The sequence below is a fragment of the Saccopteryx bilineata genome, chromosome 1 (genome assembly GCF_036850765.1).
Source record: "Saccopteryx bilineata isolate mSacBil1 chromosome 1, mSacBil1_pri_phased_curated, whole genome shotgun sequence".
Classification (NCBI taxonomy): domain Eukaryota; kingdom Metazoa; phylum Chordata; class Mammalia; order Chiroptera; family Emballonuridae; genus Saccopteryx; species Saccopteryx bilineata.
The window spans coordinates 201,027,779-201,044,933 of NC_089490.1; the positions used below are offsets into that span (position 1 = coordinate 201,027,779).

The 17,155-nt window shown below is 37.8% G+C and overlaps 1 protein-coding gene across 1 annotated transcript in view; it reads right to left on the reverse strand.

Annotated features, from left to right (window-relative positions):
• Positions 1-17,155, reverse strand: part of FAT4 (FAT atypical cadherin 4) — a 170,229-nt gene that overhangs the window by 96,350 nt on the left and 56,724 nt on the right. Inside the window, exon 2 of the mRNA XM_066233479.1 lies at positions 4,465-4,596. Coding sequence (XP_066089576.1) covers positions 4,465-4,596 — 132 coding nt within the window. The remainder of the gene's footprint in view (positions 1-4,464; positions 4,597-17,155) is intronic.

A 17,155-nucleotide genomic window follows, 5' to 3' on the forward strand; every position in this document is an offset into this window, starting at 1 on the left:
AAGGATGGCACAAAAAAAGAAAACTACAGACCAATATCTCTAATGAATACAGATGCTAAAATACTAAATAAAATACTAGCAAATCGAATACAACAACATATTAAAAAAATAATACATCATGATCAAGTGGGATTCATCCCAGAATCTCAAGGATGGTTCAACATACGTAAAACGGTTAACGTAATACACCATATCAACAAAACAAAGAACAAAAACCACATGATCTTATCAATAGACGCAGAAAAGGCTTTCGATAAAATACAACACAATTTTATGTTTAAGACTCTCAACAAAATGGGTATAGAAGGAAAATATCTCAACATGATAAAGGCCATATATGATAAACCATCAGCTAACATCATATTAAATGGCACTAAACTGAAAGCTTTCCCCCTTAAATCAGGAACAAGACAGGGTTGTCCACTCTCTCCACTCTTATTTAATGTGGTACTAGAGGTTCTTGCCACAGCAATCAGACAAGACAAAGAAATAAAAGGCATCCATATCGGAAAAGAAGAAGTAAAGGTATCACTTTTTGCAGATGATATGATCCTATACATCGAAAACCCCAAAGAATCCACAAAAAGACTACTAGAAACAATAAGCCAATACAGTAAGGTCGCAGGATACAAAATTAACATACAGAAGTCAATAGCCTTTCTATATGCCAACAATGAAACAATTCAGAACGAACTCAAAAGAATAATCCCCTTCACAATTGCAACAAAAAAAATAAAATACTTAGGAATAAACATAACAAAGAATGTAAAGGACTTATATAATGAAAACTATAAACCATTTTTAAGGGAAATTGAAAAAGATATAATGAGATGGAAGAATATACCTTGTTCTTGGCTAGGAAGAATAAATATAATCAAGATGGCTATATTACCCAAAGCAATATACAAATTTAATGCAATTCCCATCAAACTTCCAATGACGTTTTTTAAAGAAATAGAGCAAAAAATCATCAGATTTATATGGAACTATAAAAAACCCCGAATAGCTAAAGCAATCCTAAAGAAAAAGAATGAAGCTGGGGGCATTACAATACCTGACTTCAAACTATATTATAGGGCCACGACAATCAAAACAACATGGTATTGGCAGAAAAATAGACACTCAGACCAATGGAACAGAATAGAAAGTCCAGAAATAAAACCACGTATATATGGTCAAATAATTTTTGATAAAGGGGCCAACAACACACAATGGAGAAAAGAAAGCCTCTTCAATAAATGGTGCTGGGAAAACTGGAAAGCCACATGCAAAAGAATGAAACTGGACTACAGTCTCTCCCCCTGTACAAAAATTAACTCAAAATGGATCAAAGATCTAAACATAAGACCTGAAACAATTAAGTACATAGAAGAAGACATAGGTACTCAACTCATGGACCTGGGTTTTAAAGAGCATTTTATGAATTTGACTCCAATGGCAAGAGAAGTGAAGGCAAAAATTAATGAATGGGACTACATCAGACTAAGAAGTTTTTGCTCAGCAAGAGAAACTGATAACAAAATAAACAGAAAGCCAACTAAATGGGAAATGATATTTTCAAACAACAGCTCAGATAAGGGCCTAATATCCAAAATATACAAAGAACTCATAAAACTCAACAACAAACAAACAAACAATCCCATAAAAAAATGGGAAGAGGATATGAACAGACACTTCTCCCAGGAAGAAATACAAATGGCCAACAGATATATGAAAAGATGCTCATCTTCTTTAGCTATTAGAGAAATGCAAATCAAAACTGCAATGAGATACCACCTCACACCTGTTAGATTAGCTATTATCAACAAGACAGGTAATAACAAGTGTTGGAGAGGCTGTGGAGAAAAAGGAACCCTCATCCACTGTTGATGGGAATGTAAAGTAGTACAACCATTATGGAAGAAAGTATGGTGGTTCCTCAAAAAACTGAAAATAGAACTACCTTATGACCCAGCAATCCCTCTACTGGGTATATACCCCCAAAACTCAGAAACATTGATACGTAAAGACACATGCAGCCCCATGTTTATTGCAGCATTGTTCACAGTGGCCAGGACATGGAAACAACCAAAAAGCCCGTCAATAGATGACTTGATAAAGAAGATGTGGCACATATACACTATGGAATACTACTCAGCCATAAGAAATGATGACATTGGAACATTTACAGCAAAATGGTGGGATCTTGATAACATGATACGAAGCGAAATAAGTAAATCAGAAAAAACCAGGAACTGCATTATTCCATACGTAGGTGGGACATAAAAGTGAAACTGAGAGACATTGATAAGGGTGTGGTGGTTACGGGGGGGAGGGGGGAATGGGAGAGGGAAAGGGGGAGGGGGAGGGGCACAGAGAGAACAAGATAGAGGGTTACGGAGGACAATCTGACTTTGGGTGATGGGAATGCAACATGATTGAACGACAAGATACCCTGGACTTGTTATCTTTGAATATATGTATCCTGATTTACTCATGTCACCCCATTAAAAAAATAAAATTATTTAAAAAAAAAAAAAAAAAAAGAGGGAGGGAAATAAAATTATAACAATACAACGTAATAGTATTAAAAGGGCTGAATGTTGGCATCTCTTTCAAATAATCAGTTCTGAAGAAAGTAAGTAGTATATCCATTAGAACATTGGTCCCGGACCTTTTTTGGGCCACGGACCGGTTTAATGTCAGAAAATATTTTCACAGACCAGCCTTTAGGGTGGAACGGATAAATGTATCACGTGACCTAGACAAGTGTCAAGAATGAGTCTTAGACAGATCTAACAGGGAATCTGGTCATTTTTAAAAAATAAAACATCATTCAGACTTAAATATAAATAAAACGGAAATAATGTAAGTGATTTATTCTTTCTCTGTGGACCGGTACCAAATGGCCCATGGACCAGTACCGGTCCACGGCTCGGGGGTTGCGGACCACTGCATTAGAATATATATATGTTATAAATAAAACGATTGTTACTTCTGTCTTTGAATAAATCACTTGAAATAAATGAGGCTTCTCCATTCTATTCCTACAGAGTACAGCCCATGGAACAGTCACAGCATTTACAATCATTTGATGTAAACCGTATCATAGCAATTACACCAGTTTTCTTTTCCATCTTGCTCAATGGGATTTGATGCATTTTTAAGAAGTAAGCCATCCAAATGCATAGTACCAATAATGAACTTTAAAACTGCAGCGTCTACTAAATTATTGCTAATAGTATCTCATATGTATCACTAATAACAGAAATATTCAGTCACATAACTCTTAATGGTAGCTGAAATTAGGAAAAGAAAATATTTCACTATATAAAATTGGGTAGAAGGTACTAAATTAAAAATACCAAATCTTTTTTTTACTACAAAGCCACAATTATCTAAATGTCGATGCTCTGTTTTGTTTCCTTTTCTTTAGTTAAATTTTGGCAAAATTTATGTATATAAGTGACTAAGTCACTACGTTTCTGTACTGCTTGTTGAAATTACCTTTTTTCTACTTATTTATCTTTTTTAAAGGGGAGACTTGTGTCTGGGAAGGTGATTCCTCTTTTCAGAACTCCAGAACATTAATTACCCCCTCATCTAGTGAGAAGGAGAAAACAGGCAATGGACCTTTTTCATGGGAAAAATATAAATCACAACTTATGTAAGTTGCCATGTCATTTGGATCGTGATGATTATATAACTAAACTTAAAATGTGAGGCAGATATTAGAAGATGGTAATCTACCTTATGCCCCAAAATTTCATCTTCAGCACTAGGCAAAACATTTCTGCTAATTAACAAAATTGAAAAATGTCATTAGCTTGACTAGATAATTTCCTTAATAAAGAAGGCTATTGCCAAATGATATATATTTTGTTTTATATAAGGTAAGTTCAATAAAAAATGATAAAATCACCTTAATTTTTCCTTAACTTTAAATAATCTGCATTTTAAAATTACAAATGAAAATTGATCCTGAGCTGCTGTAAGATAGCAAATTGGAACAATAAAAGCATAGATTAGGAATAATTTTATTATTGAGAATTAAAGTAATTTGGCTAAGAAATCTAAAATGCAACCAGAAATTGAGTTGCAAATTGCTGACCCAAGGGAAATGAGCTCTTTTAAATGTAAATATAAATATATATTAACTTTAAAGAAGAAAAGAGAGAGAGAAGAAGACAGACAGGAACATCGTTCCTGTGTGTGCCCTGAGCGGGGATCAAACCGGCCACCTCTGTGCTTCGGGAGGACACGCTGCCCAGTGGCACTATCCAGCCAGGATGGAAATGAGCTCTTGAGAGCCCCTGGATTAGCCTCCTCAGAACACATTTCAACAACCGAGGTGCCCTGGTAAGGAGCACACATATAGTTGTATTTCACCTTAGTTGTTGTGTAATAAACATCAACATATAGCAGAAATCGGATAGGTCGCTGGAACACTGGGTTTCAGAAATGCGGAGCCAGGCCCCGAGCTACCTCGTCAGCATCCATGGCCGTCAGCTGCATGATCTTAGAGCCATCGCCAATGTTCTCCTCCACGGTCAGGTCCAGCACGTCCATGGGAAACACAGGCGGGTTGTCGTTGATATCCTGGAGGGTGATTTCCACCTACGAGGAGGGAGAGTGACAATGTGTGAATGGTCTGTGGGTCTGCAAGCTCTGAACTCCAAGTTTCACAAGAGTCCACTCATCTCGGCCTTCCCCAAGGAGCCCGGACCCTACATACAACACCCAAGCAACAAAGAATACCCCGGAGAAAGTTGGGAAATCTTTACAGGGACATATACATCCAAGTAAAGAGTGACCGGCTTGTGGGTGGCAACTGATTCTAAACGGTTGCCTTGGCGCTTACACTAGGAAAGGCCGCGGCTGTACCACCATCGTAATCCAGACCAGCGCACTATGGGTCTGTCGCCCAGCCATTAAATGTCATTTGCCGCATAGAGGACATAGGGTACACTTTCTTCTGGAAATGTTTACAGATTGGCAACTAATGTCTGGAGGAAATAAAGAAGTTCCCATTTTGTTTTAAGAAACACTCAGCCTCGCTTGACCAGGTGGTGGTACAGTGGATAGTGTCGGACTGGGACACGGAGGAACCAGGGTCGAAACCCCAAGGTCACCAGCTTGAGCGTGGACACATCTGGTTTGAGCACAGGCTCACCAGCTTGAGCCCAAGGTCTCTGGCTCGAGCAAGGTGTCACTCGGTCTGCTGTAGCCCCCCACACACACACCTCGGTCAAGGCACATATGAGAAAGCAGCCAATGAACAACTAAGGAGCTGCAACGAAGAATTGATGCTTCTCATCTCTCTCCCTTCCTGTCTGTCCATCCCTATCTGCCCCTCTCTCTGTGTCTGTCACAAAAAAAAAGAAACACCTAGCCTTTTTCCCCTTTAAAGTCAGCCTTCACCCCCCACCTGCAGGGTGGGGGCAGAAACATACACTCATCTTTTCTGTTTTCACCCCCGTCAGCACTTCTTCAGGTGACTAATGCTGCACAAGCATGCCTCTCGGAGCTGGTGTTTAGACAGACTGCAAATATTACAGCTCTGGTTGAAAGATCTTAGGCAGAGTAATCTGTTTGTTTCCCTACCTAAGCAAAATTGTTTGGAAGGATTTGCAAAGCCCCAATAATAACTTTAAACCCTGTGTTCTCTCTTTGGAGCTAGGTGCTAAAAGCTGAATATCTGAGAAGAAAAGACAGCTGCTAATAAAACGGAGAGCTTCCCCAGCTGGGCCACAGAATTACACTGTGGAGAAAAACCCACCCACCATTTAGGGAAGACATAACCAAGACATTTTTCTCAGAGGATGAAATGTCCTCTTTTATAGTTCTATTGTAAACACTCTGTCAGTTCCGAGCCTGCTGAGGGTGGATAGGAGGACAGAACCAAAGGATTTCGGTCGCTTCTGTCCCAGGAGGGGGGAGCAGGGTAGGGAGAGTGAAGGAAAAAGCAAGAGCCAAGACCGTCCTTCTGTGACAAGGGACGAGTGTGAAGTCTAGGAGAGCAAGACACAGAAATGGATGAGCAATTGATAAAAAGAAAACACACACACACACATACACACAGTATGCAAAATTAAGTACTAAATAATGATTAGAACCCCAGCACAGCCAGTAACTCAGAGGATTCCAGGGGATGGTTGCACAAGCAGTCTCAGCAGTCAGAGGGGTGTGGCTAGCACTATCCTCCACCGCTTTCTTTAAGAAAAAGTCAGTGACAGCCACACTTGCAGCCTGGGAGGAGTGTGTCCTGCCTCCCTGCACTCTGTAAATAGCAGGGGTTTCCGAATCAGAGATCAGAGGCGCTATAGAGCTCAGAGGAAGGCTGCAAATAACTTATGAGCTGGGCAAATTTGAGCACTTGAATACCTTAACCTCATTCTCCTTAAAATCGGCACAGTAGGTGTCTTAGAGCAGTGGTCCCCAACCCCTGGGCCATGGACTGTTACCGGTCCGTGGGCCATTTGGTACCGGTCCGCAGAGAAAGAATAAATAACTTACATTACTTCCATTTTACTTACATTTAAGTTTGAATGATGTTTTATTTTTAAAAAATGACCAGATTCCCTCTGTTCCATCTGTCTAAGACTCACTCTTGACGCTTGTCTCAGTCATGTGATACATTTACCCATCCCACCCTAAAGGGTCACATGATACATTTATCCGTCCTACCCTAAAGGCCGTGAAAATATTTTCTGACATTAAACTGGTCCGTGGCTCAAAAAAGGTTGGGGACCACTGTCTTAGAGCATTTCCCAAAAACTAGTCTTTGACGATATCAGAAAAATGCTTATTGGCCCAGAGGGATGTGTCTGAGGATGTTCCTGGATGGGTCCCCCACCCATCCAGGGATAATTCCTTGAATTGCCTTACATCTTGCCCTAGGCAGTTACCCTCTAGAAAATTCCAGGTCCTAACATGAGCTTGGCTTACTCTTGGATTTGCCGTGAACCTAAGAGTCTTATTCCAGTCCTGTGCCCTCTCTGGACTAAGATTTGGTATGATCTGTTTTGAAATGTTATCATAGAAAACAAAGGAATCAAACACTAAAAGTTTAAAGACTCTTCTGTACAAAGGAGATTACCACTAAATAACACAAACAATGACTGGTAGTGGTCTATTTTAAAACTCCAAAAGTTTGAAATAGTCTACAGTATTATTCCTACAGTAAAAAATGTGCATGTTGAAAATTATATTCGATGCTTTTAAAAGACAAATCAAAAACCGCTCCATAGATCAGCTTTCAGTGCTAGCACTAGCTCCTTTGTGTTTTATATCTGTCTTTACATGTGTTTAGACCCAAAATAAGATAACTGCATTTAAATATTCATTTTGCAAAAAAACAAATCTCATTGGTGAATTAAGAAGCTCCCGTTCACAAATGGTTGTGTTTTAAATAAAAAGAAAACAAATAGGACCTCCCAACAGCTTCCATAATTTAAGTCCAGGGAGCATTTTCAAGGTATCAATTCCAAAAGTGTGTGAAAATTGACCCTCAAAGATGAAGGGAACGTTACACAAAAAAAGATAAGGCACTTACATATTTTATGCCTGCCTACCAAATGTTGACCTTTGCACTTAGATATGTGGCCCTCAGGAACATACATGGTTTCATCTGCCACAATTACAATGGCAGATGGCATCATTGTGGTTGGACTCATTCATAACAAAAACATCCAAGTGCAGGTACCGGTTGAGCCACAGGACTGTCCCCAGCCACCACCTCTGTCAACATTTGGAGACCTAAAGGATAATGTCTTTCTGGGCTGAGACAATTGATCCCATGGAAATGAAATCCTGGTGAATGAATGATCATAGTTAGAGACAAAAACATGGTTGAGATTAAGGGAGCTCATGACCAATTCATTCAAAAATGATCTGTCTTTTGGCAATTTAATAAAGTTAAAAGTTAAATTTCAAAATATGGCTATAAATATTGTCATCAAACTTGATGGTCAGCGAGCTGAATTGTAAACATATATTGAAAAACCAGAAATCTTACTGTACAGTTGCTAAACAATGAGTTTAGTGCTTCTCTCTTTTCAATATTTTTCTGTGATATGCAGTCTATACCCTGTGCTACATCAATAACAGTACCATATCTTGGAGATTTATTTTTAATTTTTAAGTGAATAAATCAGAATACAACTATATAATCAATGAGCAATCATTAATTAGCATGTTATCAAATCATTACATACATGTAGATATAACTATAAAACATGGCATTTCACTGACAAATTGAGAATAGGAAAGAAATACATTACAGTCAAGGCTAAGACATTAACTATTGAAACAGCAAAGTCCACTATGATCCCATTCTTAAGTTAATAAACTGATAATTGTGCTGCAGTCACTGTCTCAACCAAAATTAAATACATATTCCTAAATTCATAACCTCTCTGTGAGCTAAGTAAAGCAGTTCTCTGTGAATCATGATGAAATAAAAATCTAAACATATTTTTAATTCACAACCTACAAAAACTGGTTCCTAATAAATAAAGATGACAAAACAATTTACGTTTTTTTTCCTTTTGGGATATTGTAGAATTCATTGTACACCAAAAGTTCATAAATCCATTTATTTGCAAGTGGATGTATTAAAAAAATTTTAAGGGGTCTTAAATATCATCAAGTCCATCTCTTTTATTTCACGGAGAATCAAAGTCAATCAAAATATCAAGTGATTTACTTAAGAAAAGCAACATTTGGCCTCCTTGTGCACCACTGGTTGGAATGTAAATTGGTGAGGCCACTGGAGAAAAGAGTATGCATGCTCCTCAAAAAACCACACAACCCAGCAACTCAGCTGCTGGGCATTTATCTGTAGAAAACAAAAACATGAATTCAAAAACACGTACTTCTCTGTTTTTTGCAGCATTACTAGTAATAGCTAAGACAGGTGGGTGCAAGCTCAGTGTCCACTGATAAACGGATAAAGATCTAACTTTTATATCATGTACGGATCATACATAATGAAATACTAGCTATACAAATAATGAAAGCTTGCCATTTGCAGCAACATAGATGGATCTGGATGGTATTATGCTAAGTGAAATTAGTCAGATCAATACAAATAATGTATAATTTCGCTTATGTGTGAAACCTAAAAAACAAAACAAACAAACAATGCAAAATGAAAACAGACTCAGGGGGAAAAAACAGATCAAAATGATTAAGGGTACAAACTTCCAGATATAAAGTAAGTTCTGAGAAAGCAACAAACAGCACAGATAATATACTCAATACTACTGCAATAACTTTGTACAGTGACAGAAAGTAACTAGACTGATCATGGTGAACACTCCTCATGTATATAAATATTGAATCACCATGTTGAACACCTGAACTGCAACGACTATAACATTGTAAGTCATTTATAGTCAAGAAAAGAAAAACTCAACACCATAAAATGGAGATAAGAACTCCTCTCCTAGTTAGGCTGCAAAGCAAAAAAAAAAAAGGATTGGAAAGAAAGTTTCTAACAGATACAGTTTTCCAGTAAGTAAATAAAACTTCCCATTAAAAAAAAAAACCCTGTGAAAAACAAAGCTTTGTAGCAAAAGAAACTATAAGAAGTAAAAATAAAGGACAGGTAAAAATGAGTAAGGAAAAAGCCAACCCAGGTGATTTGTGCCTCTCTCATTAGAGTCATATGTTCAGCCAATAAAATGGATGCTATACTGGTAGATAAGATGGGTTTTAAAGTCGTCCTATATTATAATGATACTTAGAAACAATTCAATTCGATTGATTTCCTAGTGCATGTGTGCCCATCATGTAAAGATGTTTATGATCTGAAATCAGAGTTGATGTAATTCAGTAACTTTTTATACTCTTCACACTATAAGGGCTTCCGAAAATCATCTCAGGGAGTGCTCTGTTCGAAAGCCTGCCCCAGGGGAGGCTGGGACAGAACACACTCAGCAGTGCCCAAGTCACTGCTTCTGAAGCAGCTACATCGCACACCAGGAAGGTCATGAATAAACCCCAAAGAATAACGGAGCTCGTTCAAGCGTGCATTACCCTAAATCGGTCATTATGATGTCACTCCAGTAACACTGTGCTAAATGACGCCCTAGTTTATGTTGCGTAGGTGCTACTGAAATTCGGTGAAGAAGAAAGTCTCAGCTTACACTCCAAACAATTTCTATTTCATCGGCCTGAAAGGAGATGCTGAGGTGGACCCCTTCCTTTCTGGTGGGAGGCTCCAGGGAGGAGCCGGAGCCCAAAGGAAATGAAACAAATTGAAACCCACACCAGGAGCAGCCCAGCAGTCGTGCCTGAGCGGTCACTTCCTTTGACCCTGAAAAGGAAAACCCCACCTTTCCTGCCTGCGCCAAGGGGGTCTGAGCAGAGGGGGACCTTGTCCCCTGCGCCTTCAGAGGCTCTGTGCGGAGAGACCATTTGGAATCCCTGCCTCGGCGTGCGGTGGGCAGAGGAACACTTCGTGACCTGAGGTTACACTTGGGAATTAAGGGCAGCATTGATCTAAGACCGCGGGAGAGAAAGATCAAAAACCACAGCTCACATAAATAATCAAAGGGGGACTGAAAACGCTTGGCGCGCTCTTCAAATGAAGCCAGCGATGACAGGATTCCTTTCATTCACCGGGATTGACACATTCTGCACGCTCTCCAGCTTCCAACAGCTAGCCAGCCTTTACTTAGGAAAGTGACGTCAGAGCCGGTGGCACAGACGTGCGGAGATTCCGCAGCAGAAGGTCTCATTACATTGCAGTAGAAAGTCTGACATCCCGCGTTAGTTTCTAACCACATAATTTCACTCGGGAGAACACATTACCAAATTGATGCCTTTTTAAATTTTCAATTTTCGAGTGAAGTTTAGCCATTGGTAAAAAAAAAAAAAAATCAACAGCTACCTCTATGATCATTTACGGGGTTGAGCCTCTAAGTACCTCCATTTCTTAACAACAGCAATCAAGAGCCCTGTTGCCATGAAAGACGGGGTCCAGGGTCCTCACGGATCCTTTAATCCTGTTCCTTGTCTCTTTCCCTATTTGGGGTGACCACTGGGGACAGTCCGCTGCCATGGAGCTGGGTAAAATGTTTCTCTGCATCCGGAACACTTCATCAGGCTAGACAGCCAAAATCTATTATGGTGCACAAGTGACTCACAGTTCAGTTATGAGGAGGTCCTAGCAAAGGGCAGTCTCCACTCCAAAGTCCTAAATGTCAGGAACGCAGTGTTTACTACACAGGTAGGCAGAGACCTCCTCAGACTCTGCGAGCAAGGCCTCTAGGGATTTATTTATTTACGATGTGACAGCCCACCGAATTCAAAAGAGTCTGTGGTTGCTGTCTCATCTTGATGGTATTTCTGAAATCTTAAAAGAAAAGGGGAGAAAAGGCACTTTGGAGAAAAGGGCCACGGCCCCATACTATCAAAGGCTAGCAGGGGCCGGGTGTAACCTACGAATGAAGACCACCAGAGCCCCCACAGCACGCAGGAGAGACCAGGAACGCTGGAGGACACAGGTCTGGGCCCGGTCCAAACTCTGCTGAGGCCCAGGGCTCATCAGAAAGTAAATGGACGCACTTAGCTTGTACCGAGAAAAACTTACAGGTTTTTCTTTAGAATGACAAAAAAAAAAATTTGAAAAAATCATTGCCTTTTAGTAGACACACTAAAATATCTACACTAAACAATATTTTGCTGTATTGTTTTATAGAAAACACTTTAGTGGAGGGAACATTGATATAGTGATCACATCTGAGGAAGCCACATTGCATGTGGGGATTAGAATATTCTTTCTGGAGTTTTAGCCTCATCACTATTTTGTCATTTCAAACTTTATAGTATGTAATGTGTTAAGTTTCAATATCTGTGACTGTATCTCACACAAATATGTACCGTTTTTATTCTAAGTATTCTGGAATATGAGGAAAGAGGAAGGCATATACATTTTAGGTTCTTTTCAGATTAATTCTTAAAAGCAAAGTAAAAATAAACATAACAAGTTTTAAAACAGAACATAGTTCTCATATAAACTACACGTATGCAACTGTGACCGATTATATTTCTTAAACAGAAGCAATCACATTAACCCGCACAACTGCAACTCTTCTCGCAGTCAGCAGAACATGGTCTCGGGTTTTCAGTGCCTTTCTTACCAGGAAACAAACACACAGGAGGAGCAGGCTGGCCTGGAGCGCAGCCAGGAGGGCTACAAGTGCGGACAAGACACAGTTAACTCCATTCTTGAAACAAAACGCTTTCCACCACTCGCTAAATGTGTGGTGACATAATAAAAAGCTAGTGCTGTTGTGCTTTCAATATTGTACAAATGAGAACCAAATAAGGGTTTCTTTTAAGGCAAAGGCAATCATGTGTGACCACTTCAACTTTTCCTGAAATCAATACTGCATAATTTCTGCATTTTAACAGATTCTTAAGAACTCTCAAAAGTAAATGCAGAATAAAAGATCAAGTAAAAATATGTGCGGCTGCATGTGAAACTTATGGAAATTGTTATGCTGTTCTTCAAAACAAACACCCTGAAAAACAGCCTGTAGTACGCTTTTCAGATGTTAATCCGGACGTGGCAGACACATATCAAAAGGAAAATGTAGTACAAAACAAACAAAAATATTCTAACATTTTTTTTCTTCACTTTGGTTTTCACCCAACAGATATTGGACTTTATAAAAATACATAAGGCTTCTGTTAAGACTGCTGAAAAATAGAAAAGTAGTTTGATTTACACTAAAGGATACAAGCTGTGGTGGGTTGAATCATCGACCCTTATTCTTATCCCTCCCCACCCCCGCCATCACCACCATAAGCAACCTCACAGTCCTCCCACTAAAGATGAAGTTTCTTTCTCTGTTCCTGACTTTGGGCTCATCCATGATAATTACTTTGGTCATTGGGATATTTACAAATCTAGCACAAGAGGAGCCTTGAAATGTACCTGGCTTGGTCTCTTGATCCTCTGTTATAGTTATTAGAGCAACATCCCTGATACTGAACTAGGACCAGAAGGAAGACAACAGGTACTGAGTAGAGGAGTCCCCACTAATTTAGAAACTCCCAGTCTGAAGCAGACCTCCCTAGGTGAGCCCAGCCTAGAATGGCCCCACTCTAGATGCATGAGAATCGATGTCTATTGTTCCAAGTCTTTGAGGTTTCGTAGCTCTTTGCTATGCAATATTAGTATGGCAATAGTTAACAGACTCACAAGTTAAAGCAATTGAATATTTCACTTAATTCTCGTGTTCTAAATAACGAATTACTGTTCTGTTTAAAATAAGAGGCAAAAAGAAGAGAAAAAAGTTCATGTATGCTGATACCTATGATATGCCTAGTACTGGGACATAGATGTTTTATTACAATGAAACAATTTTCCTATCCTGTATAACTTCCCATTCTCACTTAACATGCCATAGCCCTATTTTTTTAGAAGGGCAACTTCAAATAAAATATGACCTCCAAGTTCCCTTTGTCCCTACCATGAGCCAAAGACTAGTGGGAGTGGGTAGGAATCATTGGCCCAAGAGGAGCAAATCAGGCCATGTTGACTCAATCAGATTGCCTTTATTAAGACAAGAAAATCATGAAAAAACGGGGAACACTACAAGAGAATACTAACGTCACAACCACATGAGAGAGCGCAGCCCACGGATATGCAGACACCATCCTTAGTGGCTTATGATACCCACGTGAGACTGGGTGCAGGTGTGTGTATGGAATTACTGCAACACCAAAGAGACCCCTCTGCCTGCCTCACCTCTGCCTTTCAGCCTTCCCCATGGGAGAAATGTCTATTACTTGATTAAAAAAACAAAGTTTTGACTTCTAATTATTTTATTTAAGTTGTTTATTCATATAATACTTATTTTCCTTATACATTTTAAATAACGATCTCTAACTGTAAGGTCAAAGCACTACTTTAAAGTTGTGTGGATATTTTTAAAAGAGAAAACCATGTTTTATTCACAGAATTTTGGCTGTCACTGCTCCTCAGTGCCACGTGGTGGATTTTTTTCAGATCAAAGCTGTATCAATTTTTATTTCTATGAAACAGCATTAGCTCACTAATAAAAATATAGTTTGAAATCTGATCTAAACAAACTATTTCTACTGCCTTAAAGTCAGTATGTTCACTATAGTAGCATATTTTGTTACATGCACACAATGAAGAGAATGGTGTTGTATATGCAAAATTAAGAACACAGAACATGATTGGGCTGAACCATCAACTATTATAAAAACATCAAGTAATGAAGGTCCTAAAAATTGATGCCCTGATGATTATCAAAGTAAAACTAATTAATAGGAGGGAAAAAATGTTTAAAGGTTAAAAAAATAAAGAAATAAACCAAAATAAACTTTCTTTAAAAAGACGTTGTGTTGTGAAGACTATTTGTCTACCTTTTCTCAGTGTCAAAATCAAAGTACAGTATCAAAGTTTTTTAGCGAAATGATGGTATCAAAAGAAACAAGTTTTAAAAATTAATTCACTTTCAAGAAATCTTTCAACTGCTAAATAAAGGTATGCTCTCAATACAATGAAAAAAGTTGTGAAAATATGATAAAATATCTGCATACTTACAAAATTTGTAAGACTCAAGAGTCTTGAAATTATAACTTTTGTGAATTATACCAATTATAACTTTTGTGAATATATAACTATGAGTAGAATATCAGTAAGTGCTTTGATTTTATTTTTCACAGGTACATTGTCTTCACTGAAAACAAAAGAAGACTGTTTTGTGTAACCTACTAATAATTAGCTTTTTTTCTGCACTATTTTCAAATGCATCGCACTTTAAATATCAAATAAGTATGCAAAAATTAAGCTATTGCTGAGTAGGGGATTCGGATTTGTGGAAACCAGAACTGTAAGCACTTCAAATCTGTCAACATTAATAAGGAGACAAAAGAAACACTGCAGTTCTCCTGTCTGAACTAATAGAGTTTGCACAGGCTGCATATGTTAATAAATGTTACAGGAAATCTATCCCTTTCCTCCAGTGGTTATATTTAGATATTAGAGCCCATGATTGTTTGTTCAGTTAATCAGAGAAGAGTGCTTAATAAGAAAATAAACTACAGCTTTAATAGTCTTAATGTTTCTACTAATACTAAAGAGGGATTAAGCATTCTCAATCTGTTTTTATTGGCAACTTTTAATATTCTATGCATTACATATAAAAAAGGATTATGCAAATTCCTCTTAAGGCACCAAAAATATTTGTACATTACTTTGGATAGGTCCTCAATATTGACTACTCATTGTGACCAAAATGATTTGACTTCGGCCAATTAATATTATTTCATTGTATTAAGAAGTTTCAAAACAGCCAAAGTTTACCTCTTTCAACTTACGTCTTTTTAGTAAATAATCATCTTTGAAGATAGTCATAAGAATGAACTTCATAAAAGCATGGAAAGTACAAGTTGCAAATCAGATTCTTTAAAATATAGCAAGTGTAAAGTTCAAAATTTGAAGAGAAAGATTAAATTTATTAAAAGATAAATGTGTTAAATTTATTAAAAGATAAATGTATAGATTGCATACAATTTATTAAAATATCAATGTGTTACTTTTAGAGCTCTACCATCTATCACTTCCACTCTTCAAAAGTTAGTTTTGCCTGACCGGTGGTGACACAGTGGATAGAGTGACAACCTGGGACACTGAGTTCCTGGATTCAAAACACTGAGGTCGCTGGCTTGAGCCTAAGGTTGCTGGTTTGAGCAAGGGGTCTATGGGCTCGGCTGGAGCCCCCCAGTCAAGGCACATATGAGAAAGCTAATAATGAACAACTAAGGTACCACTAAGAAGAATTGGTACTTCTCATCTCTCTTCCTTCCTTTCTCTCTCTCTCTCTCTCAAAAAAAAAAAAAAAAAAAAAAAAAAAAAAAAGTTAGCTTACTATGTCAATATTTTCCATTCTCTTTAACAACATGATTTTAATCATGTCAATAAAAGATAATTTGTTCTATTTTTTAAGTGTATTTTTTGACAAAACTAAAGCTTTACAGGCTTCCACATAATGGCAATCTTGAAGACATAGAATGAGCCTCTGACCAATATTTACACTTGACTTAATCAAGATTTTTGATGACCATTGTGTAAATACACTTCTTGTTCACAAGATGCATCATTTTCTGTACAGAATGAACTTTCAATACAAGCTATGAGGTTGCAAATCAAAAAATTTTCATAAACATTTTACCATCGGGGATGTAGTCCCTAGTTAATCCGTAGCCAATGAAACTCCGTTAGAAAAATTTAATTGTCTCAGTTCAGTCTACTTCCCACATTTTAAATTCTCATAGTAGCAATTGAGCAAGTAATCTAAACTTATGTCACAAGGATGAATACTGAACAGGAAAATTTTCTCTTAGTTTATTGGACAGCATTTAGAATGTTGTTAAATTTAGATGATATGCTCATATCTATTTGAGAAATTGCATTGCACAGTTTGGGTAACAGGAATGACAATAAATATTTAGTCACATGAGACAATAAGTTTTCAAAACCAAAGACTATAAGATATGCATAAAATTTTTGGAGGCAAGACTGTCGTTTAAAAGATTATAGTCCTCCTAAATGTATTGGCCTACGTGTCCAACTCCGTACAATATATATAACTAGTAATGCAGCTAGCTTGTGTTACAACTCTGTGTAGGGCAGAGTTGGCATACTTTTAATCTGGTAAGCTCTGCTTATTGTCTATAAATTTTTTTTAAATTGTAAGAGTTTGAGTAAAGGAGTGATCACACCTTGTTCTACAGGACTCGATAAGCTATTACAACCCTGGCTGCACATGCAATATTCTTGTAGCTTTTCTGCTTGAGCAAAGGGTTCATTAAGGGAACCAACAACATATAACTTACATTCAGGTGTCTATTAGAAATAATAGTTGGGTGAATGGACAAACAAGGTTTTCTTTACTTTTAATGGACATTTTTAAAACATCTAACTTCTTATTTTCTCTTGGTGTAGGTAATACCAAAATCAATGAAAATGTCCCAATTTTGCTTTGGTTTGTGAGGGTTCGCTAACAATTTCTAACCTGTTCATTTATGATTGAAGTAGATTACAATTCTTAGAAGTTCAGTGCTTTGGAAAAGCAAGTGTTATCTATAAAAATCCAGAACTGATTAATACCCAGAACGTATGTTACAG